This window comes from Rhodotorula paludigena (assembly GCF_050403205.1).
Source record: "Rhodotorula paludigena JCM10292 DNA, Rt_paludigena_JCM10292v1_ctg2, whole genome shotgun sequence".
Lineage (NCBI taxonomy): Eukaryota > Fungi > Basidiomycota > Microbotryomycetes > Sporidiobolales > Sporidiobolaceae > Rhodotorula > Rhodotorula paludigena.
This window is the reverse complement of record NW_027481456.1, coordinates 268,167-285,063: the sequence shown is the minus strand read 5'-3', so window position 1 is coordinate 285,063 and position 16,897 is coordinate 268,167. Positions and strand designations below refer to the sequence as shown.

Genomic DNA, 16,897 nt, shown 5'->3' with positions numbered 1-16,897 from the left:
AGCGAGACTGGCAAATTTGAGAAGGCTAAGCGGGTCTGGAGGGAGTGGTCGAACGAAAGCTACACAATGTCGACGGCGATCTGCGGGCGGAACCCGTCAGCTAGCGTTACGAGGATCAGGCGGTTGGGCGGAACGGACCTCGCCGTACGGCTCGTCCTGCGTGACTTTGACGAGTCCCTTGGTCGCGAGGCAGAGCAGATGATACATGGCCTGCGACGCCGTCGACGCGTTCGTGTCTGCGACAGGCACGATGTCGGAGAAGAGAAGCGTCTGGTTGCCTGTCGATGGGAGCGCCGCACGCTGCCGCTTGGCGTAGTTGAGGAACTTGAGGCTCTCGGTGTCACGCAAACCGGGTTCGAGTGCGATGCCGGAACCAGACGGGCGGGCCAAGGAAGCGCGCGATAGCGGACGATCTGAAGGTACAAGCGTGAGCGAAGCCAGGCGCTAGGCGCGCGCGAAGACCCACCCTCAATCTGGGCGAAATCGCCCGCCTGCTCCTCAAGGAGACCTTAAATCGACCCAGCGCGCGCAGGCGAGTGTAGCAGCGAAGGCGTGCGACTGCGACGAGCGATCCTGCGGCAGCGAAAGTCAGCAAGATGTCGAGGCAGACCCAGGCGACGCGCACTGCCCGGCGACAGGCGCTTCCATCGAAATCCTGCTTCCGCCCGCCGCACTCGAAGGTCCGCCCACGCCAACGAAAGGGCCTGCATTCAATAGAAGGCTCAGCAACTCGCCAGCTGAACTTGAGAGAGAAGCGGGTTGCGCACCGCCCACATCGCTCGTTGCCGCCTCGCCAGCCCAGGGGAGAATCGAAAGTCGCCCACTGCCAGTCCGGCCGCCGGCGCTGCCCGCACGGCCGCGCTCCACTTCCTAGATCTCGTGAAGCGTGAGTAAGGAGCTCAGAGCAAGCTCGACTATGTGGCAGACCTGCTCGAAGTCGAAGTGCTGCTGGAAGCCCCCGAGGTCGTCGCCTGTGCGCATTCCGTCAGAGCTGGCGCTTTGCTCGCGCAAAGCAGACACTCACAGTATCCCCCTCCGCCGAATTCGCGACCAGCATACAGGTCCTGTGCCGCTTGCTCAAAATCGGCCGCTGCGTTCGCGCCAGGAGGTTGCTCGCTGAGGCGGTCTCCAGCTTTGCGCGCCACTTCTGCCTCCGAGGCGGTGCGCTTCGACTTGCGCTCGGTCGGTGGCTGACCGGAAGCACGGCGCTTCTTCTCGTCTGGGTGTGAAGCCCGCGAGTGTCAGCTTGAGAAGGCCGAGCAGGGCGAGGGGGGCGCACCCGCAGCCCTGCCGCCTTCAAATGGCGCCATCTGATCCGAAATTGCCGTCGTCCAGACTGGACAGGTGTACAGACTGTCAGCGATTTACCGATTGGGTGAACGAGGTTCAGACGATAGTCAACAGACAGGATGCGAGGCCGGGAGCTTGCACTGCAATCGTGAATGCTGTCAGCAGCATGAAGCACGGCCAAGGAGCTTGAAAACGACGTACTGAACGCCGGCGGGCCGAACACGAGGTCCATCGCACGCTGGTGAGCGTCATTCTCGTCCTTGCGCTGCTCCGCCTTCTCGCGCTCGACCTGCATGCGTTCTGCGTACGTCGCGCGCATGGTGCGGAGCGCTTCGTTTGAGAGCTCGGTGCTGCGGTCCACAGCCAACAGCTGTAGCCCATCAGAGGAGTAGGGTGAGCAGAGACAAGTCAAGCACGAAAGACGCAGCCGCGCACTTTCGCCCTTCTGGTCTTGCGCGCGACCTTGGCCGCTTCGGCCGCCTTGATCTGAGCCTTGCCGAGCGCGTCCGAGACACGGCGACGAGTTGTCGACGAGGGCGTTCCCTCGTTCGACTCGAGGAATTCGCGCGAAAGGTTGCCGTCGACGGCGGGGGTTGCCGAGCGCTGCAAAGGTGGGTCAGTCTGCTGGAGATTGACCAGTGCAGTGACAGCCACAAGCCTGGCACATACCCTGAGAGCACCCTCAAGGCGCTTCTGCCCTTCCTCATGCTCCCTCCTGACACGCTCGGCGAAGGTATCCTCGCCCTCGCCCTCGAGCGGAACGTCCTGCTTCATCGCCGGCTCTTCGTACCCGCCGCCAAAGTCGAAGCTGTGCACATGCAGTTCCTCCACGTCAGTCTCGGGGCCGATGCCGCGACCAAAGAGGAGTGGGCGCACTGCTGCTCGAAACCGCCGAGATCGGCGCCGTACGGACCGACGTCTCCGTCAAAGCCGACGGCCGAAGAGGATGCACCGTAGCCTTGGGCACCTCTGCCCGAACCCGCTGCGCTGCGCCGACCTGCAGATCCCGCGCGGATGGCAGCGTCCAGCTCCGGATCAGCGCCGTAGAGCAACCCCTGCGATATCAAGCCAGTCAGGAGCTTCGTACTCATCGCTTGCTGCTCTATACCCACAGGTGCAGAAAGCGCACCTCGTCTCCCTCGCCGAAAGCAGGTCCCTCAAAGTGCTCGCCCTCGAGACCAGCGCGGAATGCGTCGTCGGCACCGTAGCCCTCGAGCATGTAGTCGTGCAGCTGCGGCTCGTGCAGCGTGATGTCGGCTTCGCGGGCCTGGTGGGCACCAGGCGGCTGGCGAGGCTGCGGGACCGGCGAGCCTGTAGAACGAGAACTAGCCGTGGTGAGGCTTCGGACCGCCGAGAGAGAGGCATCGCGAAAAATACGCACCCAGAACGCTCTGCAGAGGGCTCACGAAGACTTCTTCTTCCATCTCGAAGAACTCGTTGTCGCGCGGCTCGCCGGGGAGATGCCAGTCGAGCCCCATCTCAAAGTCGGTCTCGAAGTCAGGGTGCGCGATCGCCTGGAGATTGATGCCGCCGACCAGCACTGCGTCTTTGACTGCCGCCGTAGCCCCCAGGATGGGCTCAAGCGGGAGATCGGGGAGGTTGGGACCGAGATTGATGTCAGGGCTGACAGCGAGAGAAGCGACGAGTCAGTGCAACATCGCGTGCCATCGCCCAGCAGACTCACGCCGCGCGAAATGCCTCAGAGATGACCTTCTTGAGCGACTGGTGCATTTGCGTGACGTCGTTTGCGTAGATGGTGTACTGCGAGCAATGTCAACGAGGTGTCAACGCCTCGTCCGCCTCGAAAGGGGCGTATACGGTACTCGCCTGCTGCTGGTACACCCGCGCGATACCGACCATCAGATTCGAAGAGAGGCGCAGAGCGAGGGGCTCGTCCGGCGAGACGACCTTCTCGCTGTCGCGACGTCGAAGAGAGGCGGGGTCAGCGAGAGTGGCACGCAGCGAGCGCCCACGAAGAACAGGTACGAGCAAGGACACACCAGGCCTTGACGACGTTGCAGCTGAGCAGCTCCTTCTTGCTGAGCTTGCGCACGCTCGTCGTGCCCTTGCTGCCGAGCGTCGCCGCGAGCCAGAAGACGGCAAACCCGCCTTTGCGCGACGTGAGGATCTCTGTGTTGTAGAACATGGTCCCTCGGGGTCCAAACGCGTCTCTGCGGGGGCGGAGCGCGAGGGTGAGCGATTTGGACGAAGGAGAGGGAGTTGAGCGGCGAACGAGGCGACGAGACGGTCTCGCCGACTCGCGCTTCCTCTCCGCCGTTGTGCCATACTGCTTTCTTGTGAGCTTTTTGAGTGGCAGACAGCTCTCCGAAGGTGAAGAACAGACGGGTGGACGGAAATGGCAACCAGCAAGAAAAGCATGCGCCAGACGAACGAAACAAGCAGGCTACAACTCCTCAGCGTCGACCGCCTGAGCTACTCACTGATCCTCCGACTCGTCCACGATGAAGCCGCCCGGGTTGTCGACGCCGTCCGAAGCGGGCTGCGGCGGCGTATACAGGAGCGAGGGGAGGTCGGGCGAGTTCCTGTGGCGGGCGACAATGTGCAGGACCTGCGGTTTTCATTCAAGATCGCATCAGATCCCGAAGCGACATACAGGACTGTGACCGAGTACGCTTAGTACGGAAGATCCCCACGCGACGCACCGTGGCGGACCAGTTCATGTCGAGCGACAATGCGCGACTCCAGACGGCCGGACCGACCGCAGACTGCTGTGGCTGACACGGAACGCATCTGAAAGCATCGCCGAGAGCGTACAGAGCTGCGCAAGTGGCCGATTTCGCGAGCGCGCGCTGCGGCTCGACAGCATCGACCGCAGCGACAACATGGCGAATGGCCTTGACATGAGCGGCGGACGTGTAGAGCGACGTGTCGGTGAGTGCCGAGAGGGTGCAAACCTTGAAGTGGTCGAGGATGGACGGGAAAGTCGCGAAAGTCGAGCAACATTCGTTCGGGCAGTTGATCGCCGAGGTGATCCGCTGCGCCAGAGCCTTGAGCTGCGACACTGGCATCACCTTGGGTACCTCCTGCTCATCTGCCTGGCTGTGCGCTTTGACGAGGCGGGACCAGAAGACGGTTTGAATCTGCGAGGCGAACTTGTCGCATTCGGCCTTGATGGCGGCGCGTATCGCCTGGAAACTGACGTCGTCCGGCTTGGCATCCTCGGGCTCGTAGAGCGGCTTGACCGACTCGAGGTGCAGCCAATTGCCGAACGGCGGGAAGAGCGAGCGGGCTTCGGCGCCGAGCGCCGTGTGCATGCCGTCGTAGTACGGGCGCAGCGCTTCGCCGCGCGCCTTCATCGCCTTCGCCTCTTCGCGCTTGCGAACGGTGTCACGGTGGCCCTCGAGCTGGGCGACGAGCTTAGGCTCTATCGTCGTCCAGATGCGGTCGGTGAGGTCGCGCGGCTGATTGTAGAGACTGTGCTTTCTGACGTTCGAGTAGTGGATTTCGTTGGCCGTGTAGCCCAGATCTTTGAGCTTGGCATCGATCCTGAGGAGAATCCGCAAAGCGGTAGAAGTGGAGGAGCAGCGAAGGGATTAGTCCGGCGTACACTCAAGAAGGCTGAGCCCAAGACTGACTTTTTGCGCCGACTAGTCTTGACGTCCCACTCGAAGGTGATCTTGCTTGCACGGAAGCGCACGTCCCAGTTGCGGAGCTGCTGGCCATCCACTATTGCCGCCTGCTTGATGCGCTTCCGCTCGGCGACGAAGGCATCAAAGCCGTCCTTGCCCTTGAGCTCGTAGAGACGACGACTAACGGAAGCGACTGTCGGGACCCAGAAGAACGTGTACGTTTCAAATCCCGGGCTCCCTGCGAGTATCGATCAGATGAGTCGAATGACGAATGCGAAGGCAGGGGGAGACCCACAGCGACTCTCGGGAGCACAGTCCCAGACCTGCGAGTGATACCCACGCGAGATCTTACTCTGCTGCTTCGAGTTACTGCGCATACAGCTGGCGCAGGCGCGAGCGCGCAGGACGTAGTCGACCGTGTCGGCGCGAGCCTTCTGGCAGACCTGCGAACGTGCGTGTCGTTAGCTTGCCATAACGGCGATGACGGTCGCTTGCTGCCGCTGCTTGACAGAATAACGGCGAAATGACACTGGCGATGACGAAGGGACTCACGTGGCAAGTGCGGTCGAAGAGGAGAGAGGCGTACATCCACTCCTCCAAGTCGCCAGCGGTGAGGTCGGGGATGCGCGCCGTGTTGTAGCGCGCCGCTTTCCAGACACTAGTGCCCTGAGACGGATGCAGGAGACTGCGGAAGGCGGAGCAGGTGCGGGACATCGCGAGCAGCGTCTTCGTATCGAGGGCCGACATGATCTACGGTCCGCGGTGCTGATCAGCCGGAGTTCCGACTGTCGCAGCACACGAGAAGCGCACGAGAGCGAGGACGTCGAGCGGCATTGACTGGAACAGCTCGAGCTTCTTCGGCTTGCGCGCCTTCGCCTTCGTCTTGCTCGCCGTCTCGCTCTTCGTCTTGCTCTTCTTGGGCGGAGCTGCCGGCGAGATCCCCTCGTCAGCCCCTCAACCCTCAGGAGAATAGGACGAGTTTGCTCATGCGCGACTGGCGTCACGCCAATTGGGGTGGAATGCATCTTCGGGTCGAGGAGAAGAACCGAGAGGAACGAACCGAAGTCGTCTTCCGAGTCGTCGCTCATGTCGGTAGCGCCGCGCTTGCGCTTGGCACCCTTCTTCTTGCTTGTCGTCCTTTTCGCCGCCGAGGGACCTGCTGCGAGCCGAGCAGAGTCAGTCGTCCGCCTAGTCGCTGCGCGGAGCGACAGCCCTCAGCGCCCTTTGTTCTGCGTCTGTATATCCGGATAGACTCGGAGCGCTGAATGACAGCTCATCCTAGGGCACGCACGGCCCAGCGAGTGCCCACGGCGAGACGACGTACGCGCGCAGTCCTCATCACTGTCCGAAGCTCCAGTCGCATAGGCGTCGCCTGCGCCATCACGCGAGTCGTCGTACTCGTCATCTGAGGTGACCTTGCGCTTCACAACGGCCTTGCGAGGCGGCATCGTGGCGCTTCGAGGGTCGAGGTCGACGTGGAAGAGGTCAGTGCGAAGACGTGACGCGAAACGCGCGGACTGAGCGGCGAGGGACAACTTCGAAATTGCGTTGCTCGGGGAGAGAGGGTCTATACAGGCGTCTATTCTGGTCGGAAGGAGAGGCCCTACTGGTAGAACGCGCCCCAAACCTCACCCGGTCCCTCGAGGGAGATGTCAACATTGGCGCGGACGAAACCGGCCTGACCTTTCGCAAGGGTCACCGACTCCGAGCCCGCCGTGAGCCTGACGGTCCCCTCCGTCACGACAAAGCAGAGCGGACCGTCGAGAGCTGAGAGCTCTTCGGCCGGCTGGGACGAGGTGAGGGTGGTGGCGAGGAGGTCGAATTCGGCAATGGGGACCTGCAAGCCGCGTACCGGCGTGGCGGGCAGACTGTCAGGTCAGAAGGCGGAGAAATGGCTGAAGTAGCCAGAATGAAGGGAGACGGACCTTGTAGTGGCGGGTAAGCCCGTTCCGTCCCATCTTCCACTTGTCCTCGTACTCGAGCAGGAGCTTCTCCGCGGGGAGATGGCGATAGCTGAGCATCTGCACAAAGGTGCTGATTCCACCCTGCTCTTCCGTACCGAGACCATGAGCGACCATGTTGTCCGAGTTGGCCTGCGAGTCAGAGAGACAGTGAGCACTTGGCCTGAAGGGAGAGGCATCTGGTCGCAGTCTCACCATGCATTCGATGATGTCGCCCTCGACGTATGCGTGGAGGTCGTCGGCTGTTCAGGCGGACATTCAGTCATCGAGTGCACGGCGACGTCGAACGAGAACGCACCAAGAATCCACGCGCCCTCGCCCTTGCGCATGCGCAGGATGTTCATGAGGACGAGCACCGCAATAGAGCCTACGTCCTCCTCGCCGTACGTCTTCAGCGAGATCTCGAAGACACGCTGCATCGCCGTGGCCTCAGTCTCGCCGCTCGCGTTTGCGTCGCCCTCTGGCGTGAAGGCATTGGCGGCAGCAAATACCGTGTCGGCGCCCTCTTTCGCCAGGCGCCCCTTCAGCCTTTGCACGATGGGCTTGAACGTTGCCGGCTTCAGGTTGATGACCTCGTGGAAAAGACTGCGGAGGGCCGCCTTGCCCTCATCCTCCGAAGCATTGCCGGCGGACGCGTAGAAAGACTGAAGCGTCGCATCCTGGAAGAGCTCCTGGAACTCGGGCACACTCTTGATGATCGTCGCGAGCTGCTGAGGCGGGCGGAAACCGACGAAGGCGGTGAAGGGGCTCAGAGCGACTCCCACTTCGGGCTTGGCGTTCGAGTCCACAAAATTCTCGTTCTTGCCCTCCCGACGCTTCTCCTCGTCCATGAGCTGTAGTTCATCGAGTTAGTCAGCGAGGCGACAGCGAGAGTCCACGCCGACGTGCGCCTCGAGACAGCAGACTGAATAAAGGAGAGACTCACGCGGGCACCAAGACCCTTGTCCGGGTGGCATTGGAGGGGCAGCGGCTTGTCGAACGAGAGCACCTTGAACAGGTAGGGGAGGTCGTGCGGGTACTGGGACGCCATCTGCTCGTCGCCGATGAGCTTCTGCCCCAGGTAGAAAGACGGGTCGCGCGCGATGAGGTCCTTGAGGGACTGGTCGGTGCCCTCGACGGAGCAAGGGCCGTTTTTGTGCGTCGAGCCGAGCCAGATCTCGCCATACGGCTGAGAGTCCTTGATGCCGCCGTCCTTCTCGATATCCTCTTTGAGCGACGGAGTTGCGAGCGCATACTGTGCAGCCCAGCTCTGCATGCCGTTGCGCCCATACGGGAAGGGCTGCAAGAAGGGCTTGAGCTGGACCACGGAGGGACTGGACATGCTGTGTGCGTCGGTCGAGCGAGAATCAAATGCGATTTGCGAATGTCGAGCGTGAGGTGCGCTCAGCAGGGAGCAGTCTAGCAGGAGAGCCTGGTGCGGCAGGAAGCAGAGAGCGTCGGAGTAGTGAGCGGAGTAGCATCGGATCCTGTGCGTCGCTGAGCGAGCATACGCTTGACGGCGGCGACCGAGATGACGATGTCGGGCGCGAGCTGACCTCGTGCAGCCAAATCGCGCCGCGGCGCGGGCGAAACGCGCTGATGAGATGCCTTCGTCAGTCCTGCGCCTTTGCTTCTGCCTCGGTCCTCCCCTCTGTGGTCTTCCGAGCCACAGAAAACGCTTTGCATTACTCACGCTTTGTCCGGTGCTGCCAACTGACTCGTTCCGCGCTTGCTCCACGTCATTGCCGGATCCGGGTGTTCAGCCACCTCTTCCTGCGGCACTGCCTGCTGTCAACGCTATACTTTCGCTGCTACTGTGCACGTCTCTTTGAGCTATGACTGGCCCATGCACGACTTTCGTGTTCAAGCGCGAGCAGGACGTGGACTTTCAGGCAGACGTCTACCTCCCATCGGAGGACCAGCTAAAGCGCGCTGGGCACCAAAAGGCGCCAGTCCTCGTCTACTTTCACGGTGAGACGGTGGTCACTGCTCTCCAGGCTCGTCTGCTGACGACCAGAAGCACTGCAGGCGGAGGCTTGTGCACTGGCAACCGGGACTGGAACGATCTCGTCCCGACATGGCTGTTCTGTGCGTTACAGAGGCTGCCACAGACGTCGCCTTCCGCTAATTCCAAGTGGCACAGTTGAAGCAGTTGAGAAAGGCATTGCCATCGTCAGCCTTCCGTTCTGCGCTGCTAAGGGGGCTTCTAGTCGCTTACCCATTGACCTGCAGATCTCGCTCGACTACACCCTGCTCGGTCCGCAGACTGCGCACGATGCGATTCAGGACGCGAAGGACGGCCTGCGGTTCATTCATGAGGACCTGAACCACAAGCTTGAACAGCATTCGTCGATTCGTATCGACTCTGCTCGCATCGCTGTCTGTGGGTCATCCGCTGGCGGCACTCTGGCATACTACTCCGTGCGTCTCGTGTATATTCGGCGTGTCCCAGAGATGTGCTGACCGGAGGCTTCCTGGCAGGGAATCTATTCGCCCTTCCCGCTCAAAGCGGTCATCGGCCTGTATGCCGGTGCGGGCGACCTGCTGACGGACTGGTATCTGCAAGAGAAGAAGGGTGAGCAGCTTCCTCCCGAGTAAAATAAGGCTGTAAGGTGGCTGACAGGCGCATTGCCTGTGCGCAGAGCCTTTCGTCCCAGGCGTGCCTCTGCTTACGGATGACAAGCCGTTCATCTCGATCCTTCACGCACCGCGAGACACGACTCCGCCTACAGTCCGTACCGACCACGACGGCGACCACGGCCCCCGATCCAAGCTCCTCTTCTACCTGCTCCAGACCGGCTCGCTCGTCGATACGCTCTCTGGCACACGCGGCGCTTCCGAGGTCCTCCGCCGCCTGCCGAGCAAATTCGAACGAGAGCGCCTCGTGTGCGACTACAAGGACGTCAAGAAGGTCATCCCCTCGCTCTGCGTGACGGAGAAGTTTCCCCCAACGTACCTGGTGCACGGCGATGCCGACACGCTCGTGCACCTCGAAGAGTCGCGCAACATGTACCACACGCTTCGCAAGAAGGGCGTCGAGGTGCACCTGTGGGAGATGGAGGGCGGCGGCCACGGCTGCGATACCGACGGCGGGTGGGCCAGCTCGCCGGGGAGCAAAGACGACGAGCTTTCGCGTAAGAGGGAGCACGGCCTCAAGAAGGTCTTGCCGTGGCTTCTCAAGCACTTGTAGACGAGCTTGTTCGGCAATGAGCGGAATTTTGTGAGATTCTGGCGCTCTCACAGAATGCGCGAGGCATGAACTGGAGAACGCGAATGTACGAAGCGAGGCGTGCGAAGGGTCATGAAGTTGCGTGAGGTGACGTGAATGGGTGCAAATGCGCAACTGATACACAACGATGGAGACTGGCGAGAAGGCTGGTAAGGGCGAAGCAAAGGAATGAAGGCTTCGAGGAGGGACCAAACGGAACTGGGGTATCGTGCAAGTGGGTGATCAACGTGCTGCTCAAGCGCGGAACCTGCCGCGCGCCTCGTCGTCGCCGTCTTGCAGGTCCGGCGAACGCCAGCTCGCCAGGGTACGCTCGTGCGCGCGCTTCTCGAGCCAGCGGAGGTAGTGCAGCCAGGTGTTCTTCTCGATGACGCCGAGGTATAGGCCGCGCTCGTCCACGACGACGATGTAGCCGAGCCCGAGCTTGGCAAACATCTGCGAGGCAAGTAGGGAGTGAGTTAGTACTGGCAGCTAGAACATCCTCCCGCAGCGGGAGCCAGGAGTCTGCGCGCCATGACAAAAAGCTAGAAAGGCTCACCTCGTGAAGAAGCTCCATCGGGCTGCGAACGCTTACACGCACGGGCGCCTGGTCCGTCAGCCACCCAAAGTCGACCGCCTCCTCGCCTCCGTGCGCGCTGACCTCGCGCGAATGCTCCGCCGAACCGCGCCAGGCAACTTCAGCCGAGCGGAACGTGCAGCGCGTGTGGTCCGGAAGACCCTGGGCGCGGGCGAGCGAGAGGCCGTGCTCGAGCTCCTTCGAGGCAATGTAGGCGTACATGCGAGAGCTGGCGCTCTCGTCGGCGTCGTGTTTTTCGGGAGCGACGATTGGGAAGCCGCTGGCGGTACTGGCGGTGTATAGGGCGGCGAGCTTGGCGCGCAGCGAGCCGAGCGTGTTCGGAGAGGCGAGCGAGATGGTCGGGGCCGAGGCGTCGAGCACTTCGGCGGGCGTCGAGTCGTGAATGTATTCGGTCTTGGCGTCGAGGTAGGGAAGGTCGGCAACTCTGTGCGCAGGAAGAGCCACCGCAATCACGTCAGTTGCGCAAGCTCAGAAGCGAGCAACTACGAGCGGTGGCGACACGCACTCGATGACAAGGTCGTCTGCGCGAGAATGGGATCCTGGGTATCAGCACCTAGGACGGGCGACGCGAGTTCTTTAACGGAACGCACAAATGGAGCGCGGCTCGATGCGGTCTGCAACCGTCTTGGCGAGCGTAACGGCGAGCATCGTCGGGACCGAGTACGTGAGCGTGCCTGCGACGATGGTACCGAAACATGAGCGCTCCACGAAGAGCAAGAAACTCAAGAGGCTGGGCTGCGCCGCACCAGTGAGCTCGAAGACGATGACGGCGAGCGAGACCGTCGTCCTCGTCACGCCGGCCAGGGTTGCAGCAGCGCCGATCATGGCCCACTAGACGTTTGAACAAAGGTCGTAAGAATTGGCGTTAGCCGGCGAACGCGCCGTTGCGCCGAAAGATGGAGGACGCCGGACGCACCACACCCGGCACGACGCATGCCTGTCCAAACGGCAGCGGGCCCTCCTCGCCTCCGTGCGGCCTGCATGCGTCAAAGACGAAGCTCGTCGGATACTTGGCGTGGAGGACCTCGACGACGAGGCCGGCGATGCGACCTGCGCAGGCGCCGACCGCCAGAGTCGGGATGAAGATACCGGCGGGGAGCTTGATGCTGCGGGCGGGGGTGCGAAGGATCGGAGATGACCACAGAGGGAGGGCAAGGCTGCGTCAGTCCGCCTTGCTCGACTCTGTGAGTCCGACCGGGACGCACCCGAACGTGATGGTCGTAATCGCAGCCTTGAGCACGAGTGCGGCGGCGATGGAAGCGATGAGCCGTCCAGCCTGGCTCGGGGTCGAGATGCACAGGCCCGAGAGGCGTTCCGACTTGTGGCACTCGGAGAAGAGCGTTGAGATGAGTTCGGTGCCGCCCATCTTGCTCCACGGGTTGTACATCGAGATGGCAACGGTCAGGCTGTGCGGGCACCCACTGCGCGATCAGCATCTCGGGGGATGGCGAGCAGTCATGGGCAGACACTGAGACGAGAGAGAGGCGCACAGCGTGACGAGCGCGACCTCGACAATCGGGTGCGACTTGAGGAACGTCTTGTTGCGTACGTGCTTGGTCCACGCGATGTTTGCGCGGCAGAAGCACGCGCCGTAGACGCCGCCAAAGACCGCGAGCGCGCCGAATCCGAACAGTTCAAAGGCATGCCAGTCCTGCGCAGCACATAATCGCACCCATCAGCACAACCCGCTCGATTGAGCGACGCAGCCGAAAGGCAGTGAGCAGGGACTACGCACCCTGTCGTAGGTCACCTCGAAGAGGACGATCTTGCCGCTGCCAAACGGGTTGAGGAAGCGCAAGGTCATGGCGGCGATCATGGCGCACCAGAACGAGCGCAACATCGTCCTCGGCGGGAAAAAGTACGAGACTGTGCGCAGCGCACCACGTTGCACACCATCGCCCGAAGATGTGAGACAAGGCTGTGGTGATTGTGGGCTCCGAACAACGCACCTTCTTCAAGCGAGAAGAGCACTCCGCCGACGGGCGCGCCGAACGCGACCGCCACTCCGGCCGCACAGCCCGCGCTGAGCACCTCTCGCCTCTTGGCCTCGTTGCGGTCGTACTTGCGCACAAAGCGCGAGCACACGTTTGCGGTGGCGGCGGCAATCTGGACGAGCGGGCCCTCCTTGCCGAGCGAGAGGCCCGACGCGACGCTGAAGGCGAGGCCGACGGCTTTGACGGCGAGCGTCCACACGCCGAGATAGCCGCGGATGACGAGGCCCGAGAGGATCGCCTTGACTTCGGGAATGCCGGACCCGGCCGCCTGTTCGGGTGGACGGTACGGTCAGTCAGCCGCCTGCTCAATCGACCCTGACTGTCGTATCGACAAAATTCGGGAGCCAGCGAGACGAGCATCGCGCAAGACTCACAAAGTAGAGCGTCTTCCTCGGGCGCTGCACAAGTAGGACGTCCTGCTCTTCCTTCGTGCCGTTCTCGCCTATCCCCGCAACCGGTTCACTGCTGCCCATACCAGACGCTGCGCGGTCCGTCGCGCCATACTTGCTGCCGGGTCCCTCGTTCGGCTCGTCGCCGTGCGACGAAGCGTTCGAGAGCGAGTCGTAGAAGTCGGGCGAGAAGCCCGGGTGCGGGATCGACGGTGAGTCTTTCGACGAAAAGACCGAGGTCGACGCGGTAAAGTAGATGGTGAGCCACGAGGCAAAGGTGGCGAACGCGAGCTGGAGTGGAGCTTGCGCGTCAGTTCAGGATTCAGCACAAGTTATGCCAGCAGCCAGACGTCGCCCCGACGACTGGCAAGCGGCGCTGTGAGATGGACAACGCACTGCTAGGACGACGTAGGCGACGGAGTTGGCGACTTCGCCTGCCTCTTCACCCTGACCGGACCACCCCTGCCAGACTTGAGCCCACGTCCTCCACGCGTCGCAGCCGTCTTCGGCCTCGCCAGCGTCGAACAAGAAGGCCGTGAACGCGCTCGTGCTTCCACTGCCGCTGCGCAGCGCAGCGCCTTCGACCGAGCGACAGCAGAAGCGCTTGGCCCTGGACCACCCGTCGGCGCAGTACCCCTCTTTGAGGTCAAAGAGCCACATCTCGGAGCGGACGATGGCAAAGGCGATGCAGGCGGTGAGGAAGCCGATGACCGAGACGAGGAGCCAGCCGAGCGAGGCGTCCCACAGGTTGACGAGGTGGCCGCGCAAGCCTTGGGTGCGCTTGAGGCGGCGGAGGCGGCGGAGGCGGATCGAGTCTTTGATGGCATCGTGAATCCAGTCTGAAGATGAGAGATTGTCAGTCTGGTGGTGTTTGCAGCGACTCGAGAGTGAGCTTCTGTGTGAGAAGGTCAACCCGACAGCGCGTGTTTCTGGCCTGCTCACCGATCGTGTGGAAGTTGTCTGGATTCGACCCGGTCAGATGAGACTCTGGCATGCTTAAGCGACTCGAAAGACGCACCATACCAGCTGCGCACGCCGTTGCCTCCGTCGCCCTCGAGCTCTTTACGGAACTCTCCGTCGTAGCCGGTCGGTCTGCGCCTCAGACTGCCCGCCCTACCGAAGAAGCTGGCTGCCCCAGGCGAGACGGGGGAGCGAGCGGCGGCGCCATGCGCGTCTTGAGGCGGCTCGAGCGGGGACGAGGGGTCGTCGCCGTGCGCGAAGAGGAGAGCCGAGAAGCGGCCGGTGGTGCGCTTGAGCTGCTCGGGGCCGAAGGAGCGGACGGAGCGGAGCAGAGGGCGGCGCTCGTCGGCTAGCGGCGAGGCGAGGGGCGAGGGTGGATGCGACGCGGTCGAGGTGGGGAGACGAGAAGACGAGGGGATGGCGAGCGGCGCGAGGGTCGAGCGGGTGCGGGTGCCCGTCGACGACGCGTGCGAGGGCATCCGACGCGCTCTCCCGCGGTGCACGCGTCTGCCGGTGCGGGTGAGAAGCGCGAGGCGGGCGGGCTGCAGCGGGGCCGAAGCAAGCGACGCAGACGAGGCGAGGCATGCACTCAACCGCGCTGGACCCCGCGCACGAGCCGAGGACAGGGCAGTACACAGCGAGTCTAGACCGCGCCAGTACTGCGCTCATCCCGCCGCAGCTTGCACCCGCGCTGCACCGCCCTGCCCGCGCTTCTCTCCACGTCTGCGGCACCTCCCCTCGCGTCCTCGCTGGAGACGACCTCCACCGCACGCCATGAACCTGTTCCGCCTGCTGGGAGACCTCTCCCACCTCGCATCCATCTTCATCCTCGTCCACAAGATCCAGAAGACCCGCTCGGTCCGCGGCGTGTCGTTCAAGACGCAGCTCCTCTACCTCATCGTCTTCCTCACCCGGTCCGTCTCGCCCCCTGGAGCCGCACTCGCAGCACCACAACCATTTTGCGCTGTCTTGATGTGCCCGCGACTGACCTGCGAGAGCCGCCCGCAGCTATGTCGACCTCCTCACCGGCCCGCACATCTCGCTCTACAACACCGTCATGAAGCTCTTCTTCATTGGCAGCAGCGCCTACGTCGTCTACCTCATGAGGGTCAAGTTCCGGTCAGTCGTACCTCCCATGCGCCTGTCCTGTCGCAGGCTGTCGAGCGAGCACCGCCATCCTCGCCTCTCGCTGCGCAGTCGACACCCGGCTGACGCCCTCTCTCCGCATATGCAGACCAACGCAGGACCCGGCAATCGACACACTCCGCCTCGAGTACCTCATCGGGCCCTGCGCCGTCCTCGCCCTCATCTTCAACTACCGCTTGTCCGTGTCCCATCTGCCGCTCCCTCTTTCCTTCGCTGACCTTGCACCATCTGCCATCTTCTCGTTCTGCCGCATCCTACCTCACACCCACATTCCCGCCTGGATGCACCCTCGCAAACAGCACCATCTCGGAGATCCTGTGGTCCTTCTCGATCTACCTCGAAGCGGTGGGCATCCTCCCGCAGCTCTTCATGCTCAGCCGCACGGGCGAGGCAGAGACCATCACGACCCACTACCTCTTTGCGCTCGGAGCCTACCGCGCGCTCTACATCCCCAACTGGGTCTACCGGTGCGCCGCGTGGAACCACCTTCAGCCGTCGAGCTTGCCCCACTGACCTCGACTTGCTCATGATGCAGGTACTTTGCCGAAGACACCATCGACCCCATCGCCGTTGTCTCCGGTCTGGTGCAGACGGCACTGTATAGCGACTTCTTCTTCATCTACTGGAAGAAGGGTGCGCTCCGTCTCAACCTCGTGGTGCGCTACCTAGACTGACGCTTCCTGTTTCCCGCCACAGTCATGCACGGCCAAAAGTTCGAGCTCCCGGCATGAGCTACGCCGGACCTGCTCGAGCTCAAAAACCAACCCCGTGGACACTAGGTGGACCCGAAGGAGATGTAGATACCCATTCCCTCTCGCCGCAACGCGACACATTCGAGCCGCTCATACGCTCCTCATCGCCCTCACTCCGAAGTATGCAACACAAGCTTCCTAATCGCGCTCGCCGACTGGGGAGAGAGGGTACGGCTGTTTACAAATGCGAAGGCCACGGACTACGCCTCGAGTTCGCCGCTCGCAATCTGCTCAAACACCTTGACAAACGTGTCGACCTCCTGCGCGCCGCTGACGCCGAGCTGCCCGTTGATGATGGTGAACGGCACGCCCGTGATCCCGCGCAGCTGCGCCTTTTTGATCCCCGCCGCGACCGAGTCCTTCAATTCGTCCGACGCGAGGAACGCGCGCGCCTCGTCGGCTGAGGGGAAGATGCCCGTCGTGACGGCGTCGCGCGCGAGGAGCTCGTGCGAGGCCGGGTCGCCTTCCTCCTCAAAGTACGTCTTGAAGAGACTGCGACAGGTGGCAAAGGGTCAGTTTCGCGTCCCGGTCCTTACAGACAGAACCGCCGACGCACCGCTCGACAAGCGCAAGCTGCCCCTCCTCGCCCTTGAGCTCCCGCGCCTTCTCGATGAGGCGGTGCGAGTCGGTCGTCTGGCTCACGTTGCCGCCGTACGAGAACTCGATCGGCGGGTCGCACGCGCGCCCGCGCTCCTTCATCGCCTCCTCCATCTGCCGCACGCGCTCCTCGCCGCCGAATCGCCGGACGTACCGCTCGCGCTTCGACTCGCCTGGCGACGGCGGGAGCGTCGGGTCGAGGAGGAAGGGCGCGAAGCGGAGCGAGAACGAGAGCGGGAGCGAGCGCTCCTTGGCGATGCGAATCGCCTGCTGGATGCGGCGGTAGCCGATGAAGCAGAAGGGGCAGACTGGGAGGCTCGGGGTGGCGGTCAGACGAGGACACCTCGGTCAGCAAGGTGGGGAGAAGAGAGGAAGACGCACTCGAGTCGGACGTGATCTCGAGCTCAATGTTCTTGGTTGCAGCGGTAGCCATCGT

General features: G+C 62.8%; 7 protein-coding genes across 7 annotated transcripts; 2 read left to right on the top strand and 5 right to left on the bottom strand.

Annotated features, from left to right (window-relative positions):
- Positions 1 to 59: 59 nt before the first annotated feature.
- JCM10292_004396 (uncharacterized protein) lies at positions 60 to 3,436 on the bottom strand (the record flags this gene model as incomplete). The annotated part of the gene is made up of 19 exons (XM_076645731.1): positions 60 to 80; positions 139 to 413; positions 467 to 508; positions 566 to 573; positions 626 to 704; positions 768 to 870; positions 928 to 971; positions 1,025 to 1,219; positions 1,280 to 1,336; positions 1,407 to 1,430; positions 1,492 to 1,660; positions 1,726 to 1,893; positions 1,960 to 2,098; positions 2,167 to 2,345; positions 2,420 to 2,601; positions 2,672 to 2,913; positions 2,975 to 3,051; positions 3,118 to 3,205; positions 3,264 to 3,436. The coding sequence occupies 19 exons, from the start codon at positions 3,434 to 3,436 to the stop codon at positions 60 to 62; spliced, it is 2,265 nt and encodes a 754-aa protein (XP_076508601.1).
- Positions 3,437 to 3,727: 291 nt separating this feature from the next.
- Positions 3,728 to 6,328, bottom strand: JCM10292_004395 (F-box protein; the record flags this gene model as incomplete). Its single annotated transcript, XM_076645730.1, has 8 exons — positions 3,728 to 3,859; positions 3,954 to 4,797; positions 4,887 to 5,118; positions 5,176 to 5,323; positions 5,433 to 5,630; positions 5,691 to 5,806; positions 5,941 to 6,039; positions 6,205 to 6,328. The coding sequence occupies 8 exons, from the start codon at positions 6,326 to 6,328 to the stop codon at positions 3,728 to 3,730; spliced, it is 1,893 nt and encodes a 630-aa protein (XP_076508600.1).
- A 155-nt stretch (positions 6,329 to 6,483) lies between these two features.
- On the bottom strand, positions 6,484 to 8,162 carry JCM10292_004394 (uncharacterized protein; the record flags this gene model as incomplete). The annotated part of the gene is made up of 5 exons (XM_076645729.1): positions 6,484 to 6,717; positions 6,806 to 6,973; positions 7,037 to 7,083; positions 7,140 to 7,674; positions 7,767 to 8,162. The coding sequence occupies 5 exons, from the start codon at positions 8,160 to 8,162 to the stop codon at positions 6,484 to 6,486; spliced, it is 1,380 nt and encodes a 459-aa protein (XP_076508599.1).
- A 493-nt stretch (positions 8,163 to 8,655) lies between these two features.
- Positions 8,656 to 10,010, top strand: JCM10292_004393 (alpha/beta hydrolase; the record flags this gene model as incomplete). Its single annotated transcript, XM_076645728.1, has 5 exons — positions 8,656 to 8,791; positions 8,849 to 8,908; positions 8,964 to 9,241; positions 9,302 to 9,395; positions 9,463 to 10,010. 5 exons carry the CDS (start codon positions 8,656 to 8,658, stop codon positions 10,008 to 10,010), a joined length of 1,116 nt encoding a protein of 371 aa, XP_076508598.1.
- A 273-nt stretch (positions 10,011 to 10,283) lies between these two features.
- On the bottom strand, positions 10,284 to 14,445 carry JCM10292_004392 (chloride channel protein; the record flags this gene model as incomplete). Its single annotated transcript, XM_076645727.1, has 14 exons — positions 10,284 to 10,481; positions 10,585 to 11,047; positions 11,129 to 11,144; positions 11,214 to 11,297; positions 11,370 to 11,454; positions 11,540 to 11,729; positions 11,829 to 12,029; positions 12,114 to 12,274; positions 12,359 to 12,489; positions 12,573 to 12,885; positions 12,992 to 13,297; positions 13,403 to 13,845; positions 13,949 to 13,966; positions 14,025 to 14,445. The coding sequence occupies 14 exons, from the start codon at positions 14,443 to 14,445 to the stop codon at positions 10,284 to 10,286; spliced, it is 3,030 nt and encodes a 1,009-aa protein (XP_076508597.1).
- A 295-nt stretch (positions 14,446 to 14,740) lies between these two features.
- Positions 14,741 to 15,843, top strand: ERD2 (Erd2p; the record flags this gene model as incomplete). The annotated part of the gene is made up of 6 exons (XM_076645726.1): positions 14,741 to 14,880; positions 14,975 to 15,085; positions 15,201 to 15,290; positions 15,412 to 15,579; positions 15,648 to 15,745; positions 15,809 to 15,843. 6 exons carry the CDS (start codon positions 14,741 to 14,743, stop codon positions 15,841 to 15,843), a joined length of 642 nt encoding a protein of 213 aa, XP_076508596.1.
- A 221-nt stretch (positions 15,844 to 16,064) lies between these two features.
- Positions 16,065 to 16,894, bottom strand: JCM10292_004390 (DsbA family oxidoreductase; the record flags this gene model as incomplete). The annotated part of the gene is made up of 3 exons (XM_076645725.1): positions 16,065 to 16,356; positions 16,421 to 16,769; positions 16,843 to 16,894. 3 exons carry the CDS (start codon positions 16,892 to 16,894, stop codon positions 16,065 to 16,067), a joined length of 693 nt encoding a protein of 230 aa, XP_076508595.1.
- Positions 16,895 to 16,897: the final 3 nt, after the last annotated feature.